We start from the raw sequence: 26,577 nt of genomic DNA, 5'->3' as shown, positions 1-26,577 counted from the left end.
GACTTTGATTTCCATTTCATAGTAATTACTTTTTTGGCAGCCATCAGAATTAAACCTAACAAGGCCTTACTATATCTAAATAATTCAGAACCTGTATTCCAGCTCAAAAAATAATTTTCGTAGTTACACCCATTTGCTCACCCAGTATTTCTGACAGAGTACTCTGTGGAGAACTTTTAAAGTCTGCCAACTCATTACACTCCCAAAAGATATGTTTCCAGCTAGCATTTTTTTCCCATCACACCACCACCATTTGCCATCTATCTGAAGAAAACTTCTTTAGAGTCTGCTAGGGGTATAAAAATACCTAAGAAAACACTCCCTATCAAAAATCCTCAATCTCCTAAACTTTGTTGCAAATTCGGAAGCCATACATATGTCTTTCCATTGCTTCCTCATAAATTTCTTATCCAATCTCTCTTTTCAATCTTTATCTAACCTCCTCTGATTCTTATTTTTATCATGCAGAATTTTATATGCCCTACTAATTATCCCCATTTTTAACAGCAACTTCTGTTCTAGATGCAATTAAAAACTCTACCAGAGCAGGTCTTTCACTTAGGATTCGTCTATCTATTTGTCTTTATCTATACTCAGATATCAATCCTTGCAGCCCAAATGTCTTCTTGGCTTCTTCCCATTCTATTACCTTTCCCCTTTCTATATATTTGTTCCCAATACCTTGGTTCCTTTGACAGTTTCTTCAGTAAATTATAGCCCCCTCTGGCCTATTCTGTGTACCCATAAGTGCAGTTATCCATATCAGTGAAATTTCTTTTCTCCATTCTCACATTGGCTTAATTCTTAGAATACTTTCTGCTACTTTATGAATATAATATTCTGTATGGTTATTGTTAATCTCAATTCCACACACTCCTTATTGCATGAATTTCACCCCTTGCTACTCATAATCCCTTTCCACTGTGAATTATAGCTTTCTATTTGTGTTATGTATATGAAACTTAGCTGTATAGCTGTAAAATACATATTCAAATCAGGTAATCCTAATCCACCTTTTTCTGCTGGAAGGATCAATTTATCTCACTTGACCCTCACCCATTTCCTCTCCCAGATAAAATCCTTCAACCTTTTATTAATTACTGTCCATAACATCTCCTCTGGTTGATAAAAAAAATATGTCTAACTTTTATATATAAAACTAAAGGGACTAAAAATATTTTCACTGCTTGTATCTTGCTATCCATATCCATAAATATGACCTTCCAGTTTCTCATTTTGTGTATTATTTTTTTAGTCTCTTCCCATGTATCCTTAACTTCCATAAGTGAATTATTTTTATTCCATACTTCTAAATACTTCATTTAATTGTGTCCCCATAAATATTGATGAACAATTTCATGTGTGGGTACATAATTTACAGTTATAGCCTTTTGCTTTATTTTCATTAATTTTATATCCTGAAAAGACTTGAAACTGTCTCAAGATGTTCCACAACACTGAGATATCCTTTCCTGGTTTTATAAGGTACAAAATAATATTGTCTGCAAATAAAGCCAACTTTTCTTGATTACCAATTACATCCTTGAATTTTTGGGTCCCTTATTTTGTATGCCAATGGCTCTAAATATAAAGCAAATAAAGAAGAAATAGGATACCCCTGCCTTGTTCCTCTGTTTATTTATTTTTATTTTATTTATTTTACATTTGTTTACCGGGAAAGTCCTTCTTCAGCAGAGGCCCGGGGAGAAAAGCTCCAGTTATAAATATAATATTAACATATACTAGTATTCATAGAGTAGCAGTTACAGACATTTCAACAATTTAACAAACGTACAGAATACTATGTTGATGGTAAATAATACGAAAAGTAAAAGACAGAAATTTCACTTCCTGCAAAAAGTCTTATTATATCACATATTGCTACAGCTATAGTAGAAATAACTGTGTGGGTTAAAACATGTACAGATGCATTTGCTACCAGAGTGCTTGAATTGAAAAAGATGGTTATAAACTTAAACAAATGAGGTTGCTACATTTTATAGTTAAATAAAGAGGATATAAGATTGCATGGGAATCAGGAAGGCCTAACCAGGGGAGTAACAAAAACATAGCCAGGTGTACCCTAGGTGTGATTTGATGAGCTTTTTGAATTGTGAGAGGGAGCTACTAGATGTTATTGGGGTTGGCAGCTTATTCTTAAGTTTAGGAATATAGTTAGAGAAAAGAGACTCCCCCGCTGAGTTGTTGGCTTTGGTAGTGTATAGAAGATGTTGGTTACTGGAGTGAAGAGATTGGGCTAAAGTGTACAGTTGAATGAATTTTTGGAGACAAGGGGTTCTAGCGGGTTGTTGGAGAATTTTGTGGACAAAGGTTAGTTGATTAAAGTGTAGAAGCTGTGGGAATCCGAGCCAACTGAGCTGATTTAGAGGCATACAGTGATGTAATCTATGTGAAGCTCCAACTGCAAATCTTGCTATTTTATTATAGCGTGTTTCCAGCTGGTTTAGACACAACTTTTCAGAAAAAAACCCTCCTGCTTCCATTTCTCTGTTCATAAAATCCTGGATTACTCTGCCAAATGCTTTCTCCTCATCAAGACCCACCAACAGCACTATTTTCTTACTCTCTGCTTCCCTCCACATCATTATTGTTCTACTAATGTTGTCAGATGTTTGCCTCCCCTCCAGAAAACCACATTGATACATAGCTATCTAGTTTGGCCACACCTCTGCCATTTTTTTAGCTATTATGGACATAAACACTTTATAATCATGGTTTAAAATTTGAATTGGTCTCTCTGGAGCTGGGTCTGATGGGTCTTTCCATTCTTTAGGTATTACAGCCACTATAGCTTTCTTCCAGGAGAGTAGTGATCTCCCTCTTTTAAAATACTGTTAAACAAAATATTCCAGATCTTTATCATTTTCTTCAGTCCTAGCGTCCCAACTTCTACAGGAATACCATCTATTCCTGGAGACTTTCCATCAGATTGATTATACATCACCATTTTCATCTCATCTCCTCCTATCTTAACTGTTAGTTGTTGAGGCTCATTTGTCTTTAACCTTAGTATAATTAAGTCTTCCATAAATAGTTCTATAGGATCTCTGGTTATTTTTCTTGTTATAGGCTCCCTAAGTTTGGCAACAACCCTTTGCACTTTCTGTTGCCTAAGTTGTGTTAAACATTTTTGTGCTCTGGAGTTAGTATAAAAAACAGTTGCTTAACAGCAATTTTTCTAAACCCATGCATATTACCCAGGTATTCCCTTATTTTCTTTTTTGCACTCTGCAGTTGTCCCTCTTCTTGTTTTGTAGGATCCTTATTTTACAAAAATTTAACCTTTATCATCCCTTGTAAATAAGTCTAATTACTTTCTTTCTGTACTTGCTATCTGTATACCATAGGGCTTTGCTGTTTTATACCTATTGGCCACTAGGTGGCACCCTAATCACTGCATGTGTGGTCATCTATTTTCCCTACTCCCCTGTATTGGATTCCAGACTACCTTTAACTTACCTTGCTGTACTAGACTGCTCCTAAGGTTGTCCCTTGCTGCTTATCTACTGTCCTCCTATTTCCTCTCTACTATCCCTTAACATCTATACAGCTGAGCTATCTTACCCCACTCTCCTGGAACTTCCAAGAGCTCCTCAAGACTCTTTTGCTCACTGATTGTCTCTGGAATTTCTTCCTTTACCTGTTCTAACCTGCTCTGTTCACCCTGCGGGCTCACTCCGCTCCCCTACTCCCAATTCCCACCCACCCCAGTGGTCCTAAACTTATACTTCACTAACCCCCCCCCCTTTCTGCTCATCCTATCACTATCCTCCTCATCACTAAGCCACTCCCCTGCCTATATCTCTCCTCATTAGTAATAAGTAACTCTCGTTTGGCTACTCATTCACCTTTCCTCACCATTTAATACACTGACTATTTCCCAAATCAACTCCTATACAACCTCCACTACTTTACTATTTGCTTAATTTAACCATACTAAATCTCTTTCAGCACTTTCTCCTTTTTTTCTGCTTCATCTACTCATACAAACTACTCCTACCTCATTTCTACTTACTAGAATGGCCCCAACACACAAAACTATTTACACAAACATACTACTCTTAACTACCACAATAGTCTCTCTTTCAACACCTTACTAACCTTCTTAGAAAATCTTTCTCTTCCTGAACAAAACCATCACCTCCAGCAAACTTTACCATCTTCTTTCATCTATTACCTTAGCCACAGTAACATAACCTGTACCTCTAACTATATACTACCAAAATATCACAGAACAACCCAAGTTACTTACATCACTATCAAAAAGAATTTTAACAATTTCCACAAAATCCTTAAATTTCTACAATACTCCCAGCAACACCCCCTCCTAGATGGTGATATCCATCCAAACCCTGGCCCCAATACTAACTATACCAATCACCTAGACAATTTAACATTGCCTGTGATCCCTACATTAACTAAACCACCTAATTCCCTCCTTATAGCTCACCTTAACATTTAAAGTATAAACAATAACATTTCCCACCTGCATGCACTCCTAGAAGTGCACTAATTTGATATTCTCTGCCTTACAGAGACTTGGCTAAAACTATCCACTCTGGACCAGGAAATAACCCCTCCTGGCTATAATATCCTTAGATGTGACCGTAAAACCAAAAAAGGTGGAGGCATAGCCATTCTCTATAAATCTAATCTACAAATATCCCCCTTTAATGTGCTCCCATCATTAGATACAAAGTCTGAAACCCTGACTGCTAAACTCCAAATCAACAACTCCAAATCTATCTATCTAATTTGCATGTATCCCCCCCTGGTAATAATACCAGTACTCTTGAAAACTTATTTAGTTATCTCTGTACCCAACTACCCCAGGAGACCATTGTACTGGGTGACTTTAACATTGACTGGTCTACCTGCAGCTCCCCTAACCCTACTAATCACATAAATCTCTTTGGATTCTCACAAATAATAACTATTCCAACTAGAATCCACAAAGTTAGCAGTAAGGAAACCACACTTGACTGGATCCTTATTAATAGCCACCATGAAACCTATACACCAGGAACCCTTCCTGACGATTCCCATGCACCTTATCTTTCTTCAGAATAAGAACCAAATCTGCCTCATGGCTCACAAAACAAACAAGGCAAAAGATGCTCCTCAGAAACAAAATCTGGGCTAAATGGAGAGCCACCAAATGTCCATGAGATCATCACCACTTTAAACAGTTAAGAAATGCCACCAAGAAAGATATTCTTAGAGACAAAAAAGACTTCTACCTTCACCTCCAACAAACCAGTCAACAAACTCCACAAAAATTTTGGTTAGGGATTAACAAACTTATTCGGCCAGGCCACTCTACTACTCCTGCCCCTGCAGGATTCAACCAAACTAACTCCAAAAAAATTCTTGATGCCTTTAATAACTACTTCACAGAAGCCATTCTAACCCTAGCCAATTCTTTATCTCCTTTTACTGCTTCCTCTCTAAATACCTCTAAGACTTCATCTCCTACCTTTCAAATACAACCTGTACCTACATCTCATATCTGTAAGCTCCTTCAAAAATTGAAACCTTGCACCCCTTCTGCTGACTGTCTCCCAGCTGAATACCTACAAATTGCCGCAAAAACCATAGACTATCCCATCTCTATCCTTATTAATAGAACTATCTCAGAAGGCAAAATCCCTACCATATGGAAAGTATCCCACATCATCCCTCTACATAAAGGTGGATCATCTATTGAGCTTTCTTACTTTCGGCCTATTGCCTTACTCTCCCCAATAGCTAAGATAATGGAAAAATGTATTCACAAACAACTACTTAACCACCTTCTACAAAATAATCTACTGGCAAACTGCCAACATGGCTTCAGGCCATTCCATAGCACAACGACTGCCCTGCTATCCTTCACCGACATGATAAACAAAAATCGTAACAATAACTCTTTTTCCTTTGCACTATTTATTGACCTGTCAAAAGCCTTTGATATGGTTAACCATAACTTACTTCTAGACAAACTGAAAGCCAATTCACTCAATCCACAAGCATTACAATGGTTTAGGTCTTATCTGGAAAATAGACAGCAAGCAGTACTTTGGAATAACAATCTGTCTACTTTACTTCCAGTAAATATTGGAGTACCCCAAGGCTCTATACTAGGTCCCCTTCTTTTTTCCTTATTTATTAACGATCTACACACAAACATTCCACAAGCCACCTGCATTCAATATGCAGATGACTCTACTTTAATCTGTACAGCTAAGAACATAGCCTCTCTCCAGTCCCTCACCCAAACTGTTTTCCATAATGTTAAAAATTGGTTTATGCAACACTGCCTCCTCCTAAATCCCAAAAAAACAAAATTACTGCTTTTTACTCCAACTCATAAATCATAGGTTCATAGGTTGGTACTAGGCTATCAGCCCTAGGGCCTATACAAGCCTAGCCATAACAATTCCCTGGCTATTTCTTCCCACATTATTTACTTTCCTGGACCCCTGTCTAGCAGGGCAACTGACGTGATCCCTGGGGTGAATTTCCTTTCTCCCATCCAATCGTCAAGGTTCCTCTTGAAGAGATCCAAAGAGGCACTCTGCTTGACATGTATGGGCAATCTACTCCAGAGTCTGGGGAGTCTCTGGGTCAGGAACCTATTCCTCCAGCATGTTTTGTTTATTGTGATGACAAGATTTAGATCCCTGGAGCGTGTAGCTCTGAGGGATTGGGATTTCTTTAAGTGTAGCATGTCCAACAGCTCTGGGTTTGACATCACCTCATCCATTCTTCTCAATAATCTCTAAGAATGCTACCAACATAACCCCAGATACCACAACCGACCTACTAGGTGTAACAATTGATAATCGCCTCAACTACGATGACCACATTAACTCCACTATAAAGTCTGTTAATAAAAAACTTGGGATCCTCTATAGAATTAAATCCTTCCTTACCCCTTCTGCCAGAAAAACTATTGCCCAGACCCATCTTATTTCTACCCTTTTCTATGCCTCTGCTATATATACTAACCTATCTAAAAACAACCTCTCCAAACTTTCCACCTGTTATAATAGCATAGCAAGATTCATCACTTGCTCCCCCTTTAAAACTCACCACTGCCTCAACCTCAAACAATTGGGATGGCTAGAATTACAGAACCATATACTTTTTCAACAATTACTTATCACCCAAAAGATCCTACACCACCCCAACAACACCCCTATCCTCACTAATATGATTACACCATACAAAAATCTGGCTACACTACGCCCTGCTAATAAGCTCCTAGCTTCCTCGATTAAATCTTACAACAAAGCTGGTAACTCACTTTTCTCAAACAAAGCAGATAAAAACTGGAATCAACTACCTTCTGAAATATAAACCCTTGCTTCTACTTCTCTATTTAAAAAACATCTTAAAGAACATTTTAAAACTCACTGGCTTTGTTCATGTGCAAACACAGACTGATATCTCTTTCCCCATCCTGCACTCACCTCTTTCTCTACTCCACTAACCTAAACCTCTAATTCTAGTCACTTTCCTTCTTAGTATAAGGATAAAATAAAAGGCTCTTCTCGCCTTTGCATCTTTCTCAATCTTATTATTGTGTTTAGTATAATTTTTCTTTTGACCAGTGTTGCCTCTGTACTGTGATTTTAAGTGTCTTTTTTCTTTAGACCAATGTTGCCTCTGTACTGTGATTTTAAGTGTTTTTTGATATATTGTAAACTTTGTCACTGTTAATGCTTGGAGCTTTTCTCCCCGGGCCTCTACTGAAAATGGACATATATCCAGTTAGACTAGCCCGGTCAACAAATGTAAAAATAAAAAATAAAAATAAATAAATAAAAATGTTAACCATATCTCTTTTTCTTTTACAACTACCCTCTTCTTAAACTGCACTTTCATTTTATCCTACTCACTAGCTATAACTTCTGCATAAAATTCTAACTTCCCATAATAACTCTTAGATTTCCACTACCCATTCCTTAAATTTCTGTTTTTAAGAGGTAGGTGGGGTAGTACCAGTTTCTCAATTTTACTTAATTGGTACACAATCTGAAATAGTTATTGGATGTGTATAGAAGCTTTCAATTAAATGCACATGTTGTTGTCAAATATAATTTCTGTCTGGTATAGCTTATTCATTTTACCTTGGGGAATAATTTGCAAATTCTGTTAAAGTTCCTACTACTAAATTCACATCTTCCATACCAAATATTTTTACATATTTCTTCAGAAATCTACCTTGTTTTGTTATATGTTCCCTTCTAAGTTCCCCAGACCCTACCTACATGTAAAGTAATGTTCCCTAATGAAAGCTCATTATTTATCCCAAATTTTCTTAAGCTCCATAATAGAAGTTTTGGGTGAAATATAAATACATTCCAGTGTAATCCTCCCTTGTCAGTAGCCCCTTACTACCACAAATCTGCCATTATTACCTTGTTTTCTTCTTCTATCTATATTGGAGTTTCTCTTGCAATTAGTATTAGTACTCCCATTTTCCATTAGTACTCCCATTTTCCATTAGTACTCCCATTTTCCATTAGTACTCCCATTTTCCTTTGCCCATGTTATCTGCTGAGTATCCTTCCTTAGATCAATTCTTTATCAAATTCACATGCTCATTTCTTTCCAAGTGTGCCTCCTGTAGCATTACTATTTATGCTCTGCATTTCTTTTTTGTCTATACCTGCAAGGTCATTCACATGCCAAAATAATATGTTTAGTGTAGCCATTATAATAAGAAGTTATTATTATAATCTATTATTTATGACAGCTATTTTAAAAGCATTTGCGTCACATGAACCCACTAACGTTTGACATGTTGATCTTTTATACAGTTGTTTCTTGTCATATCCATTTGATCCTTTGTCACATTTTACAAGACTTTTATTTTAATGAAAACCTTCAAACAAAAAAATAAACACATCCCAAAACACTGCCATAGCATATTAACTTAAAACAAACACACAAAACTATGTACATCTTCAAATAATGAAGTTTAACCTCTTATTGGAACAATTGCCTTAAACTTACATACACAGACAAAACCTAACCTAAGATTATAGTTATCCATGCTAAGATGCATGTTGCAGCCTGTACTCCTACTCCTATTATTGTTGTCTGTTCTTGTTTTATCTTTCTTCCCCTCACAGATGTGAAAAACAGCTTCTATGTTTTCAGACAGCATTAACTTTTAGCCTTAAAAAAGGTACTTTGGCATTTTTATTGCATACTGGTCAGCTTATCACAGTAGAAACTGTAGAATAAAAAGGAAACTTCATTACATTCAGTGTTCTCTTATTTACTTGCTTACACAAAAACTTACAATTAGATTATGACAAGGGCCTTAATACAGACATTCACTTATGTAAAAGTAAGAGAAAACATATCAACTCTACATATACTATAATTTGTGCACTTTTACCCCCCATCCTTCATCTCAACAACCCAAAATTACAGCATGTTAACTTAAACATATTTTTGCCAAGCCTTTCTTCACTCTTTACATTGTAATGCCTACCTTTTTAAAACTAAAAAAAGAAGAAAAAAATATATGGCACTTGCTTACTTAAGTACATTTATCACACACAGCTATAACTAAATGCTTTACTATATAAAATACAATTTATATCATGAAATGTTTTGTACAAATATTGTTAAGAAAAAGAATTGTTTTACTTACAGTTAAATTTCCTGTTTCCTCTTAGTGTCCTTCCAAACATTAATGACATAAAGTAGGTATACACTTTTCAGTCCCCCACAACTTTAATGAAGTCAATGAAGTGTAATCTTTTCCTTTTTTCTTGCAAAACCCTATCTTACAAATCTGATTGATGCTTTATAATCTAATATTTATTCACTATTTTTAGTGTTGCAGATCTCCTTCTTGCTCATTTCCATCTCCCAGTCACAAACTTTGGTTTAGGTCCAAGGAACTACTGATTATTTTGTCATCTCCTGTGCCCTTTCTGTCTCTCAAGCATTTTCTTCTGGAACACTGGAAAAAGTTTCAATGGCAATTTTTTTTTATGAGCTTTATTTTGAGAAAAATGAGAAGCTGAGCCCCCCTCTGTTGGCTTACTTTTTGCTGGACAAATGTTTGTATTTCCCCCTTAACCTGTTCTGCATCAATCAAAAAAATTATTTTGATCCTCCCAGAAAAAATATTCTGAAGACAGATGGATAGAGCATCTTGAATCTGGCCTTGACATTCCCTGATTTTTGGGATAAATTTGCTTCTCTTTTGCCTGGTGTACAGTGAATAATCATTTTCCACAAACATTCTACTGTCTCCAATTTTTTCCTTTCTGCTACAGTTTTGTCAGGATCAACTCTTTCTGCAGGTATGCTTGCATATTCATTAATACAGGTCTTTGCTTCTTTCTCATGGCCAGATTTGAAGCATACATACAATGTGCCCTTTCAATTAAGAAATTCTGCTATGGAATATCAGTTCAGTTGCCTGTTTGTGCTTCCATAAAATTAATGCAATCTGTTTTTCCAGTTTCTCTGGTACAGCAAAATATCCTAAATTTTCTCTGCTGGCTCTGTTCTCTGACTCTACCATTTTTTGAAACAGCTGTTCTTGAGCAGTCTCATACTCAGCAAGTGTTTTCTTCATTTCATCCACTATTTGCAACTTCATCAGTTCATCTGAATAGTTGTTTAAAGCTTCTTCCATTTTTCCAGACTTTTTGTATTTGACTTTATATACTCATTCAATGTTTTGTTTATTTTAATCAGCTCTGAGCACATTTGATTTATTTTTTACTGGAAGCCATGTCTTGCACCAAAGCTGGAGCTTCAACTGCTTTTTAATAAACAGCTTCAGGATTCTTCCCAGTCAATGTTTTCTCTTCAGCATTTCTGTCTATTTTTCTTTCAGGCTCTCTTAAGTTTCTTCTTGGCTGGCAACCAGGCAGTATACTTACTAGCAAGTAACTACATTTACTAAATCTGGCAGAGTTATTGGCCATTCTCTCTCAATTTCTTTTTTCACATTGGGAGAGCTGAAAGTAAGCTCTTGATCAGTGTGCAGCCATCTTGGAAGTCCTCCTACTGCAGAATATATTGTCCTTCGCAACCATATGTGCATTTTTGGACATTGCACTTTTCACCCCATCTCTAAGATTTATATAAATGCCAAGACTGTCTCCTCTTGGAGGAATAAGAAAAGTGTTTATGCTGATAGGGTGGTGAAGAGAATACTTTATCCCTAATTTTAACATGTTAGTCCTTACAGTTCTTTTTTTACAAATGATTCAGTGTCTTGGGTTTCAAAATGAAAATTCACACATTCAGGTGAGAAAAGAGATCCTTATCAATTTACATTTCTGAGAAATGAGCATTTTCTTTCATTGCGTTGGACAGCACTTATGGACTAAAGTGTTACCCAAGGTTCCAGGTCAGAATATCTGTATGCTGCAATGCACATACTACTCACATTTATGCCCACATCCAATGCTACTGACTCATACCCAGTTGCTGTAGCGACCAAATGAATATCCACCTCCATCTATAGAGTTTACTGTTGCTAGGCTTTTCTTATACTTATCACACAACTGCAGATGCATACACACACTCATATATACACATGCATGCACACACACACACACACACACACACACACACACACACACACACACACACACACACACACACACACACACACACACACACACACACACACGCACCTATGGACATTTTAGAGCCACCAGTCCACCTTCTACACATCTTTGCATGTAGAAAGAAACTGGAGTACCTGGAGAAAACGCATGTGAACATAAGAATGCACCCCAGCTGAGAAGTGAACCGGGAAACCTCTTGCTGTGAGACAACAGTGCTACTCATTTTTTTCCTTAAGCTTATTTTGAAAAAGAAAAATGCTGTACATAAGGGCTTGCAGCTAACTGATATGTGAAGATAAAACAAACATGTGAAGTATTTGTATTAGGACAAATAGGTTAGAAAACTGCAGCAGGGCTAGCCACCTGGCAGTGTAAACTCGAGATGATTGTCACTATTGAAGTGACACCCCAACCCAATGTGCAAAATGGGTAAGAGGGGTCGAGGATGGATTGATGAAATAAGTGAGAAAATGTATACTTCTGAATGGAGAAAATTGGTTAAAATTAAAATAAAAAAGGCTTGGTGACTAAATTATTCTTTGAGCTCGTTGTAAATATTTCAGCTTATAATCAGACACCAAAATTAATGGATGTGAAAGGGTGGTAAATGGCATACATTTAAATTGAATACATGAAATGCAAAATATGGACTTGCTTTAATGAGAAGTCAAAGAAAAGAAAGGGACTTCTGAGATGGTTATTCAATGTTAAAAATGTGTACCTGAGATTCTATACAATGCTATTTTACATGTGATGGAAGTCATTATCCAAGAATCATGCAAGTCCTTTTTACTTGTTTCCTGTTGTTTTGGTTAAAATGCAAGACCATGAGAAAAAACAAACAAAAAAAAAAACTAATGCAGCGGCAACAAATCCAGACAAGTGCAGGCATGGGGTGTCTGTTATCCAGAAAAGGTCCTTATACGTATGAAGGACAGTTCTCTAGCTTCCTATCAAAAGTGCGAGACTTGATAGTGTAAATCCTGAAATTATGAAATTAATCTGCTAGTTAAAAAAGCCCTGCATTTTGAAAATCACCGTTGACATGTTTGAAGTTTTTTTTTTTTAAGTGAGGGCTCCCTTCAGTACTCCCTGATATGAGAAGCGGCACCCCAACACTCTTGCATCTTGTATACATTCTAACTTTGAGAATGCTGTAACTTAAAGTAGGGGGAATACTCTGTGATACTACAATCTTGCATTAAGTCTTTGCCCTCCAGATTCATAGATCCAATCCCATAATTCCAAGAAACAAGCTTATGGTCTTTAGACTTTGCTTAGTGCCTCACGTGTGTCATGTCTGATTGAATGCTCATCAGGTTCTGAAACATGTCAGGATAGGCATAAAAAGCTTGGATGCACCTTAGGCCTGAGTTTAATAGTAGAAGGATGCACCTTAGGCCTGAGTTTAATAGTAGGCTGTTAGATTATTTAAACCTTCATTAAATTACTGGAGTGTCTTATTCCTCAGTTAATATGCATTACATTCCAGGAGTTCCACAAGCATCAAGCAAGTGAGTTGAATCTAATTCTTTTATGAAAGGAACAATAAATCTGTGAAGCCTTAGCATGATTATCCTTTTGTTATGGTTTGGAATTTCATGAGAGCACTCCTTTATTGCCTTTTAAACCCTGTATTTTAAGATCTAAAGCCTTGCCCAAGGGGATAACAAGAATGCTTTTATTTTCATTGACCAGATGGTACCAGCAAGAATAATTTTTTGAAATGCAGACAGCAATCAGCATCAAACCACATTGGGGTGAACATAAAAACGGTACATATTTCATACCTGGAGTTGCATCGGTTCTCTCTTTGAACCTCTACATACTAATGAAAAAGTATTTTCTGAAAGAGGAAAAAAAGGTGAAAACTATTAAATGCCTTAGGTGTGCACTTTTCATTTATTACATGCAATAAGAAAACAGATTAAGAAAATGAACCAACTATGTACCAAAAGGAAAACAGTCTACATTGTGAGTAACAAACATTATCAAAGTCTCTCTTCCATTCTATTACCCACAAGGATACTTGATCACAATTTCAATGCCTACCTATAAGGCTGTGTGTAATGGTCTGTGACCTGGTCATATCCCACAGACTATACTTTTGTTTTTTTATTATGATAAGTGAGGGGAAGATGATACTGCAATCTGTGTTTCATATGGTACTGATGACATCTGTGGATAGGTAAGCAATGCTTATTGAGAATTTCTGGGAAGCGAACCTTATCCTTTTTATGATGATGTCAATCTAAGCCCCATGTTGTAGTCACCACTTATCTTACTCTGTGGGGGATTAGCATGATTACATATTCAACAATAGTGGGCAACTGTGAATTATTTGCACAAACATATATTTTCCTCATTCACAATCTTTTGTTACTGTTACATGTCATAGCATATAGAATGACTGCATACAAGTCCTGCCATGTGATGTGTTTTACTAACAAAGAACTGTACACTTTCTATGTCAGAAGAGATTTAATGACCTTGAGGTAGGACACAAGTACTTAGGCATAAAACTAATTTATCAGCAGTTGTGCTTTGTAATTACATAAAAAGTACTTGGTCTGGGAGAGAATTTTGTTTTCTTGCCTGAGCACTGCCTTAGTATGTTCTAATAAAAACTGTAAGCGAATATTTAAGCAAGAATCCAGAGCTCAGGTACAGGTTATGGTAGAGTTTATATCTGACTTGCAAGGTTAGGCTCAAGGGAGAGGCATAAGAGATTAAATGTTCTGGCCAGGAGGTAATACATTTTAATAAGTGGAAGGGTTTATTCCTGACTGACAAGGTTAGGCCCAAGAAAAAAGCTCTGGCCAGGATGTTATTTTTAATTTTGTACTGCAAATTTTTATGTGCAAACAAAAAATATAACTGAAATACTTAAACATTTTCTTTTGTCAGAGGTGAAAAGTGCTCAGCTGTTCAAGTGGTCCATTTTTAAAGTCAAAAGGGCTACTGCATAGAAAATTATATAAGCTATCTAATGTTTTAGTAGTTCCCTTAATGTTAAAAAAAACTGACAAGGTTATTTATTTATTTGTCTTTGTTTAACATGAACCATGGGATATTTGGCAGTTTGGCATGCTTGTTTAGCAAGATAACTTCCTGCTGCAATGGCTTGGTAAACAATGATGCATGTGTATTTTACTTCATTAGCATATCACATGACTTAACTGAAGGTAGTACAAGTCTAGCTTTAGAGATAAGAAAATTTTAGATGCTGTAAATGTCACCTGCATCATAATGTGATTTTTTGACGTTGCAAACTAGAACTATGTATTTTAAAAGAATGTCCACACATTGAAAATGTGTCTTTTATTAACTGGCATATATGTCCAAGACAAGAGATGAGGATAATTAAATTATAAAAACAAAGACATGGTATTAAAAAAAGTACTACAACATCCCTGTAATGCACCTGAGTGTCTGGTAAGCCTGGCACCTACTAAGCCAGCAGACAGACTGCATAAATCACAGATTAGGAAAGGCAAAAGTTCCTTCCAAAAATCATGCTGACTTACCCCATGTAATAGCGGATGCCAGCACATCTGAGTTGAATTATACATTTAAGAACTTTTTTCATAATTTGAGCAAAACTTTCTCTAGTTTTAAGGTTATTAGAATTAGGGAATACCTATAACCTACGATCATGATACAACCCTTCAATATGTCTTAATATCCTTAATGATTCTCTGTATCAAAAATGTACAGCACATTGTCATAAAAGTATTTATCATTGTATATATAATAAATGCATTTTATCACTGTTGTTCACAAGTTCATAGGCTATGTGTTGTTATTTTAACAGTTTTATGTCATAATAGATAAGCCAGTATTTGATTTAGTTTGTTTATGTTATAATGAATTTAAATAGTTCTACTTATATGGAAAGACACAACTTTGGTTTTCTACATGTAAATGTATTCAGCCTATGACTATTTATGGAGCTTTCCTCCTGGTCCGTCACTGGAAATAGGCCACAGGCTACTTGGACAACTGGGCAAATGTAACAAAAAATAAAAACATAAATAAAATATAACATGAATGCAGTAAACAGATTTCATCTAATGGTGAACAAACCCAAAGATTTTGTCATACTGGTTACGGTATACAAATACATATTCACTATAAAATGTTAAGTTTCTGACTTCTTTTTTCTTAGTGTAACAAAAGGCAAAAAAAGCATTTCGCTTTGGGAATAGTGTGCGGGTTATGCTTCAATCCCCCATACCAGTTGCAGATTTTACTCTAAACTCTGCTTGTAACAGTCAGGTTGGTTACCATATTTTTTGTATAGAGCTCTAGAAAAACAAACAAATACATTGCCATCAAAAATTAAACATGTACTATATCATTTCAGTATTAAACTGTTATCTTAACTGGGGTGGTGGTGCTGTGGTAGCGTTATCGCCTCACAGTAAGATGTTGTCCTGTTCGATTCTCAGCTAGAGCGTCTTCTGTGTGGAGACATGCGTGAATGGGGGTACCTTTATTGAAGGTTGTACGTCAGGGCCGGCAACTCGGCATGTAAAAATCTACTGCCAATCATTAGCAGACCGGAGTTCCGCTGTGGTGACCCCTAACCGGGAAAAGCCGAAAGATACAACATTAAACTGTTATCTTAAAGAGTTAGAAATTACTTTTCTGAATGTGCCCTGATGCATTCTTTTAAATATCTTTACTTTGCTGACTATGTCATGCTTTGCCACATTTTTTGCATTTATATAATTCTGAATTTTTAATGTTAGCATAAAATATGCCTTACTCTAAGGAAGGTAGCCTTCCAAAATTCATACAATATTATTTTAATTGTGGGGGAAGGAATAAGTTAAGTTTCCTTGGCAGCAAAGTTTGCTACAATAAACATCATAAAGCTATGCATATCTTATTTTTTTTGTTTAATTCATAAAACCTAAGACATTAGTGAGATAATTTACAGTCCAAAAGGAATCTTAAATATTCACACTATAAAAGGCAAAGAGACTGTAACCCATGAGTAAGATAATCTAAATTCAGAGACAACTGAGGCTATTGGTATGGTATATACAAAAAATATGGTAATCAACCTGACTGTTACAAGCAGAGTTTAGAGTAAAGTCTGCAACTGCTTAGAAATAATATGCACATTAATTTTTCAGACCAGAACAGGAACTAGACATTGAAAGTTATTTAAAAATTGATTAACTAATTGCCTTTGATTCGTATTTGTTAGCCTTAGTAGTTTCACTGGAAACCATATTGGCATGGTCTTCCCAATGGTATCTCAGATGAAATGTGGGCATTTGGCACACCTGGTCTACTTGTTTCAACTATTTCATTAATCTTAAGGTTTAGATTTGTGTGATGTAACATGCAGGTTTGGTTCTTAGAGAAGAAGAAGAAACTGGTCCTGCTTTTCACAAGGCACAACCTTTCTAAATGATTTAAGAACATATGGTCCATGTCATGAAATGCTAACCAAGGCTGATGTATGTCCTTACTTCAAAGGGTTTGGCATTTTGTTGTTTCTGGATCACAAATGCTCTTAACATCCAGTTTTGGGGTTCAGCTCCCATAGCACTTTGTATTATATCTGTCTATGTATGTTATTAGAACTATTCAAAAGAAGGAGATAATTCATACTTGTACTCATTAACAGTGGTGTATTAGAAATACATTTTCATTGTTGGCCATTATGAATACCAAGAAAACTTAACGTTTTCATTTCAATACACTCAATTAGCAGTTACACATACAATGATAAAATGTATCACACTCTTGTAAACCCTGCTGCAAATCAACTAACTTCTTAAATACTATTATTTTATACCTTAGTTGAGAAGCAGAGGAGGTGACACTTCTGCGAACTCTGTTACATTTATGGCATTTTCCTAGGTATCTTTTGTAGGTCAGTTATGGGTAAGCTAAACAGGGAGTGTTGAGCTGTCTTACAAACTGTGTGTTGAACCTTTAAAATATGTAAAGAATTCAAACTAACAGTAGTAGAGTTGTAGGTGAGCATCTGGAGGAAAGATTTGCTTTGAGCAGGCTATGATGATTCATGTGCACATTGTTTGAAATGAAGACTTCGGGCACAGCATCTTGAGCATTCCGTGGTCAGTTCTAATTAGTTCTAGCTGAAGTGCCCTGTAAACATATGACACTGTAGACCAGCTGGCAGCCGCAGCGATCACTGCAAAGCCTAGTCCACTGAAAACATAGCAGAAGTCACAACAGCTCTAACTGAATGTTCACTACTAGTTCTTCAAGAGGCTAATCTCTGGAATCTTTAGATACCTAGCCAGAAACAGCTTGTTTTTCTTTATGATTACCCAAACTGCAAGCTGTAAAAGAATCAAAAAGCTGATGGGATTTCTGAGTGAAATGCTATGCTTCTAGCTTGTCACTGCACTCTATGAGTGTACAAATATTTTACTATGGATTGTTGTTCTCAGTGCATTTTACTGTTTATTTTTATAATTATCATTTGTACCGCTATCTGTGCCACTTGTAGCTCATGTTTTATTTTTCCATTTTACACTGTTCAGTATCAAATGTTGCTGTCCTGACCCCCATGGTGCACATGGATAAAGCCCTACCTGCACCCCAGATTACCTGTATTTGAATAGCTGCATGTGTCCTGCAGGAACCAGGTGGAGGAGAACTGGAGTGATTGGCTAATGCTGGGAGACAGCCCAAGCACATTGCAGTGGCAGCATTAAGAGCAAGGCAAACACCATGCTGCTAGAAGGGTTGGGAATGTATGCAAACACAGAAGTGAGCATGTAGCTCTCAAAGGCCTCTTAGTAGGTGTTGCAAGGCTGCCATGGAGTGATAGGAGTTAAGACTATACCTCTCAACCTGGAAACATCAAACATCTGGAGAAGGCCCATGAAAAATAGGTACAAATCTGTACGCTGATTGACATCTAATTTGCATACATAATTACATAACCTCACCCACTCTAATGGAATTGTGGGATGCTAATTTTCAACACAAACTGAAGAACAGACAACCAAAATATGGCACCAGAGTGCCCCTGCAGCCATTCCAAAGTTCCATTACCTGGCTATTTCACCCCATTTACCATAATGTGTGCATAGTGCATACTGCTTTAGTTCTACAATGATTATTTGGATTTTATTTTATACATTTTGCAGCACAACAATGCACAAACACTAACATACATCTGCTAAACAAAGCAATACTGTCTCACAATGAAAATAGTCTTGGCATTAAAACTTCTCTGCCCTTGAAACTCACATTCATTGAAACCCACACCACATCCAAACAAAATGTATCTGGCCAGTGGTGGATAAAGATTACCTTTGGGCTGTTTTCAAAGCACTGGCCCCTTGCACACAAAACAAGAAACATACATGTGTTGTTTTCTTTGATACACCTTTCTGACTTTATTAAGTTATATTCCTTGTATAATACAGCACACTTGTTAGACAGAGGGCATTTTAAATTTATTGTTTGAACATTTTTCCAGTAGGCTGTACTGTGGGCAATGAAACAAAATGCATGAACCAATAATGACAAATCTGCCCAATTCAGAATTCCAGATCCACACTATAAATAGAATGACAGTAGTGTAAGCCATAGGCATCTTGCACAGCTTCTCACACTTATTTTCAATTTTAGTTTTTTTTTTTTTGGGGGGGAGAAAAGGTCAGAAACCGGGGACACATTTTAAACATTGCTTGTATAATTTTGGAAAGTTGCTAGAATAAAATGTTGTGTTACCACCATGCATTTCATTGGCAAGTCTTGAACCTAGGACCCTATGCAGTACAGTCAGAGCAACATACCACTATGCCAAATCAGTAGTTTCCTGAAAAACAGGAAGACTGAAAAATCATTTAGTGAATTCAGTTCTCACTTCTCCCCATAGCTTTCAACTCTCAACTTTTAGCACAAAAAAATCTGTATAAAGCTCACAAGTGGTGGTGGCTAGGGACTTTAGGCTCTTTTTACCCTGTACCCAAAGTATAGGGTTTGAGCCTGAATACCTTTAGCCACCAGGTGTATTAAATGGGGATATTTTCACACACACACACACACACACACACACACACACACACACACACACACACACACACACACACACGCACACACGCACACACACACACACACACACACACACAGATCGACCCACACAAACATGCATAAATGCATGCTCACATACACACACACATGCACACACACACACACATACACACACACACACACACACACACACACACACACACACACACACACACACACACACACACACACACACACACACACACACACACACACACACACACACACACACACAGTTTCCCTACTTGCCTTCATTCTTTCTGGCCAGACCTTCTGATTCCTTGTTCCCAAACATAAAATAATCCATTACAATGGTCCCACTCGCATTTTGCTGATAATGCATTAAAAAAAGTGCCGTTCCCTAAAAATAATCCATTACAATGTTCCTGCTCACATTAAAAGAGTGCAGCTTTTCCCTAAAATAATCCATTACAATGTTCCAGCTCGCATTAAAAGAGTGCTGCTGTTCCCTAAAATAATCTATTATAACGTTCCCGCTCGCATTTCGGCAATAATGGATTAGGCGTTCTTTTAGTTGATTTGACCCCATGCTATTCATAATTCTTTGAATCAACTCTGATGTCCGATTCTAGTAATTTTCTAATTTGTGTAAATTTAGAAGCTAACATGATCAAGAGACTCCATTATCAGTTTCCCACCACTTAAAATTCACAACCCATTTAACATCTCACACAAAAACTTACATGAAGTTCTCACAGGACCTGTTATAAATGATTAAGATTATACTGAAAGGCATAAATAAAGTAAATACAATGCTAATAAAATATATGCAGATGCATGCATCCACACCTATGCATGATGTTCACTTATTAAAGAACACGTGTTAAATGTTTCATTTTACTCTCAGCTTTATTTATTTTCCAGCTGGTCTGGCAGTGTTCAAGTCGCCATGGCATGGTGTGCTGAAAACTACAGTAACCTATTACGCTAGCATCTTAGACAACCACTTGCCAAGCAATACAATGTGAAACCATCTAGCAAAGCAACGAGCATCTAAATTTTAAAGCATTTGAAGTAACGCGTGTTACAAGTAGTAAAAACCACACAAAAAGCTATCTGTCAATACAGACTGCTTGCAAAGTGCACCATCGCTCTTTATTAATAGCTGCCATTCAAACACGATAAAGTAATTACAATCACAGAGTACTAAAGTTTGATACTGATGGCATTAAAACAGTGCCGTTCCCACTCACATTTGAGCAGCCAGGCCAGCCGGAAAAGACTTGAGCTCCTTGAGCTCAATTCAGACAGGCTGGTAGCCCTGATGGAGCTGACGTCATCGTGCATGTGATGGCGTCAGCTCAAACAGTGGGAAAATTAAAAAAAAAACAAAAGAAAAAAATCAGAAATGAAGGGATGCCACTTGGGAATCATGGCACCCCTTCATTTGGACCCCAAAACTTGGTACAAACTGAGTAATTCGGTATGGTTAGGACACATTCCATGGTACAGTATGATGGTGCACCAGCATCCTTGATCTCCTTGCTGGCCTCAGACATGAGTTGGGTAAAGCCCTGGGGTAATTAAGGCAAGTCTGGCTGACCTGGTGAATGTCAAGAGGAGCAGGTGGCAGATGAGAGTCAGACGCAGGTAACAAAAAAAAGAGACCCTGGTGTTCGTCTTATTCATCTTAGCATGCATTGTTTGATTATTTGTAAGTTTTACTATTAATAAAGTTAGAACTTGAAGATAGCTGACTGTACTGGAAGAAAGATCAGTGTGTTGCTAAATATAAACTTGTATGAAACAAAGACAGCTGTAAGCAAGAAAAAGCGCCAATAATCCATGACAAATTTTGCGACCAGAGCAGTCTACATAAGAAAACTCTACAGGCCAGTGGCTGAATACAAATTTAAAAAAATGTTTAGCACTTTTGTCCTGCAAACCAACACTTCAGGACTTCATCCGAACAAAAATTACATTCAGTAAGTTGCCTGTGGTGTAATTCTCATGTCTACTGTTCTGGATGCAAGATTTGCTGCGGATTATAGACTTGCATGCATTAAATGCAGATCTAATTGAAGGTACTCCATTATTATATTAAAAATTATAAAAAATGGGAACAGCATTGAAACAATGTAGCAACTAGAATCAACCACAGAATATGAGATACTGCACTAGCAGGACATGTGGCATTGCTTAAAAGGTGCTGCAAATGGAAAACTGTAGTTTTAGTATTAAAAATGTAAATGCGAAAACATTGTTTATTGCACCGATTAAGATCTTAATAAGGCATAATTGTGTAAAATTGCTTTTAAAGTATTCTGTATACTTTCTCATAATTATAACAGTTCAGAGCTCTTTCTTGCAAGCAAATGAATGAACAAGTGTATTACATTTACATTTTGAGACTGAAGGAAAATTAATCAAGCCATGTTGCTATGAGGAAAGTGAAATTAGACAGCAAGCTTTACTATATTGCTACTGGAGGTACATTTCTAATGTTGGACATGTTCAGTTCCAGCTAGGTAATCCACTGAAAGTTCTTATTGCCATAAAACACATATTTTGTTAACTCCACTGTCTGTTCCTTATAGGTAAACATGAAGAGAAACAAGACGAACATGGTTTCATTTCAAGATGTTTTACAAGAAAATATAAGTAAGTAGAAAATTTCACTTAATCAGTTGTACCTTGTAACACAGCAGTATGTTCAGCTTAGAAAAAGTAACAACAATATATATTGGAGTTAGAGATGAATTGGGGAATGGTGATCTTAGGTATAAATAGCAGTATGCATGCTCACAGGGCTGTTGCAAAAATGTATTCTTTGACTGCTATTTCTGTGAGTTTTGATTTTAACCTAAATAGTTACTAATATATCTGCAAATGTTAAGTGAGCAGTCTGTTCTTAATTAGTAAATCTTTCATTAGAGGTGCACTTTATGCCAAGTAACAAGTTAGATAGGCCTTTTTAGGGTGGAGAAATTGAGATAAAAGCTCTCATGGAAATCACAGTTTATAGAAATAAAGCAAATGATTTTTCTGTAAGGGTATTAAATTATACAAAAATAGTTTTATAGAAAAGTAAAATGCAATGACAAAATATAGTTAGGTTTACATGTACGTATAATTAACAACTAAACTATATTGCTAACAGAAAAGACATATAAACCTGTTGGTGTTCAAAAAAATGAACTTTTGACACTGAAATCCAAAATATTTCCTCAGTTCGCTGTATTCCAGAAAATTTCATTTAAGTTGAAACTCATTGGTTATGAGAGTGAAAAAGTGCATAGTAGAATTCTGCTTCTGTGAATATTTCCAGAACAGAATACAACTCCAAACATAAAAGTAATATCCCATCATATCTCAAGTCTGACCAGCCATTTGGAGTTAAGATAAACACCTTCAAATATTCTACTTTCCCAAAGAATGATAATTTCCTTACAGTAGAAAAATGTCCTTCCAGACGTCTGAATCCTCCTTCACATTTTCCTTTGTGATTCAGTGGTTTGACCTCTGATACTTCTTTCATTTTTTAATGTTATTAAAATATACATTCATTGGTAGCTAGCTAGTGGTAGCAACACCACCCTGCTATCCTCTTTAAATGTCATGCTTTTTAGCATCAGTTTGTGCTTGCATTCAGAAGCACAATATGCATGCTGTTTGAATTCATCAAGTGCTCCATTTTAGCAATATGCTTTGGTGATCCAGTTTGTGAATAACCAATGTTCAAACACTACTTAGTCAAGCAGGTTGGTACAGCCACAGTGTACATGACAGAAAATAAAAGAAAATCCCAGTGTCACCGATTAGGAGGCAAATTAAATGTTGCAGATTTGAAAGGACAACGCAACAGAAACATAAAAAAAGGAACTTAGAAATGATGATGCCGCAAATGAAGCTGAAAATAGGTACACAGGGAGAGATGTACAGTGATTGACAACAGACTTTGACAAGGAGATGATGTAAGGGTGAATGAATTTGAAGGTGGAGAAGCTTGTAAGAAATGGAGTGAAGATAGAATAGACGAGGAAATGTAAGCTGAAAGAAGTTTAATTTGTGGTGAGGGTGAGGTTTAGAGGAAGAACCAAAACATGCTTTTGATTTAGAGATCTGTCAGGACTGACAAAATCGAAAGAGGTCTATAAATAACATAAAATCTCCCAAACCTCCCCATATTTATAAAATGCATTGCTGCACATTAAATCATGATTGTGGATCAAATGAAGTAGGTGTCAAAGAAGTTTCACTGTTCTTTGTTTAAAAAAAAATGACTACAGGGGTCTGCTCTTTTTAATGACGTGGTCTCTGAGGCCACAGATACATTTTATAAAAAAAAAAAGGGAAATAATGCAGGCAGGATGCACACTGGTGCCTCTTCTAGGGCACCAACAGACATAGCATGAACAAGGTAAAATGTGAAGTGGTCTGGATATCTTAATTCAGATGCACCCAAATGGCAGCAAAGAATGCTGATTTCTAATTCTAAAAGTCCCTTAGCGTTTGCTCTCTTTACAAAGAGTGAAGGGACAATTTAAACATTTAGGGCCAGTAGTCATTTATTAAAGAGTTGAGGGGACCCTGTCTTACTGCGGGGCTTAAGCAGGCTTAGGGCACATTTAATTTTCTTTCTGCCAGGTGGCTCTACAAAATGAAAGGCTATTGCCTACTTTATAAACAGTGTTTTAGAAGTAACAGCCAACAATTGAAGATGTTTGCTAACATTTTTATAAGCAACACAAATCTTGCAAATTTACATAATAAATTGCTTTTTGCATGTAACACCTGAAGAGACTATGGGGGTATTCAGAAATCATTAGCATCATCACATAGAGCAAATTATTGCGAGACAATATTTTGAATTCTGTCCTAACTGCACATAATAGGCTAAATATGCAAACGTAACCTTATTATGTACAAATAAGAAATAATTCATAATGCTAGCTTATAGCAGTGTGACAGAGCTAGTAATTTTGTGAATACTCCTGCCATATTCCAGAAGTCATTGCTTGTATATTTAGGATACTGATAAATGAAGAAAGAGGAGCATGATTCACAGCATATAATAACGAGACTGCCTACATGATTGTGTTTGGTTAGAGTTTTAATTATAGCTGGCAAGCAATGCATATTGTTGAGTGCAACATTTCATTTTTATTTTATTTTTGTTTTTAATTTATTTGTTAAACAAGCAAGTGTACTGGAACCAAGTATCCCTTTTCAGGTACTACCAGGGAGTCATGTGTGGTTAAGCAAATGGTTCAGAATCAGACAGTGGGTGCATTAAGGCTGAGAGTCTCCCAAGTACAGGAAGCAACCTGTTAAAAGCTCAACATCTTCTTCTTCTTCGCTAATGTTCAGACGTTGCAGTATTAACTGTCCTAGCATTATACAGCTTATTGCTTTTCATTGGTTACTGTAGCACACAATACAATACTACATATGCTATACTGCATAGTAACGTTTATGCAGTTAGTATTAATTTCCTGGCAGTTTGTTTCCTTAGAGTTGTAGTATGTTTACAAAATAAAATAAATGGCATAAAATGCTTAAGCCTGTCTAGTGTCATTATCATCAAGTATACCTGATTAATTTCAGCTGCTAAATACTTAATTAGTCTGTAATACTAAGTATGAAGAACCTAAGAACTTAGCTATGATACTTCCAAAACGATCCCTAGAATTCATTCTGATCTACCTTTGTATGGCTACAGACGATTGCAAGGTCATTTTAACAAGATCAACATTTGGAAGATTACTGGTGATACAGATGAAGGTACATACAAACTTACACAAAGATTAATATTTCTTTCCCCTTTTTATCCCAGGCTTCCTGCTGGTGTGGATTCTGCAACGGTGGCTTCTTCCCTGGCCCCAGATGGTGTCCTGACTGTGGAAGCGCCTTTGCCTAAACCAGCCATCCAGTCCTCAGAAGTTACCATTCCTGTCAAATTTGAATCGACAGCTCAGATTGCTGGACCAGAATCAAAGAAACCAGGAGAAGCAAAAAAATGAACAGCTAGAAAGCAGTTTCTTATAAATATTTCTAAACAACTGTAATATTTTATAGTACCATTTCACAAATACTGTTATTTTTACTCTGTGCATTAGTATATCTGTTTTGAATAAAACAAATTTATCATTTGAGTGTCTTCATTTAATAGAGGTTGGAGCTAATAGCAATAATTATTTTGTATCATATTCATTTCAACGAAGTGAGAAATGAATGGGATTCATTCAAAGACCAAGCATTTTTACTTTGCTTGCCCATCTAACCCTAAAAAAACAATAGAAGTTTGCTGACTCAGGGCAAATGCAGTGTCAAATGGAATTTGTTTGTGCCATTATATATTCTGTTACTATAATAGTACCCTTTTGTGAAGTTCGGGGGACAAGAACTGTGTGAGCCGAGTCATAATCTTCATTTCACATTATCAGACTCGTACAGTGAAGCAGAAACCCACTGGAAAATATTCCTGTTCTATTTCTTGGTACATACTCTACTCCTCCAGTATTTTAGTGACATCAAAATCTATAACAGCAAGTATATTATGTTCTTACTTGTCGCCTCACAGTAAGACGCTGTCCGGTTCGATTCTCAGCTAGAGCGTCTTCTGTGTGGAGACATGCGTGAATGGGCGTACCTTCGTTGAAGTTTGTGCATCAGGCCTGGCAAGCCCGTACGTAAAAAATCAACTGCCAATCATTAGCGGACCGGAGTTCCGCTGTGGCGACCCCTAACCGGGAAAAGCTGAAAGACACTGCATAAAAGCCACTTTGTAACCCTAGGCCATCTTACAAGAAAGAGTTTGAATAATGTTTAGCTGCTCAAATAAAAATAAAACAGAAAGCAGTACCAAAGGCAACATATATGAAATAACACTACTAAAAATACTTTAACAAAGAAAAAGTTA

The 26,577-nt window shown here is 36.5% G+C and overlaps 1 protein-coding gene across 1 annotated transcript in view; it reads left to right on the top strand.

The window, feature by feature from the left end:
* The window catches only part of HSPB1 (heat shock protein family B (small) member 1), a 54,549-nt gene extending 28,742 nt beyond the window's left edge, over window positions 1–25,807 (top strand). The window contains exons 2-3 of the mRNA XM_044080655.1: window positions 22,253–22,316; window positions 25,492–25,807. Of these exons, the coding sequence (XP_043936590.1) occupies window positions 22,253–22,316; window positions 25,492–25,678 (251 nt within the window). The 3' untranslated portion in view covers window positions 25,679–25,807. The remainder of the gene's footprint in view (window positions 1–22,252; window positions 22,317–25,491) is intronic.
* Window positions 25,808–26,577: the final 770 nt, after the last annotated feature.

This window comes from Protopterus annectens, chromosome 8.part0 (assembly GCF_019279795.1).
Source record: "Protopterus annectens isolate FY-2018-M chromosome 8.part0, PAN1.0, whole genome shotgun sequence".
In the NCBI taxonomy this organism is placed as follows: Eukaryota; Metazoa; Chordata; order Ceratodontiformes; family Protopteridae; genus Protopterus; species Protopterus annectens.
The sequence above is the reverse complement of the archived record's forward strand: the minus strand, read 5'-3'. Positions and strand labels throughout refer to the sequence as shown.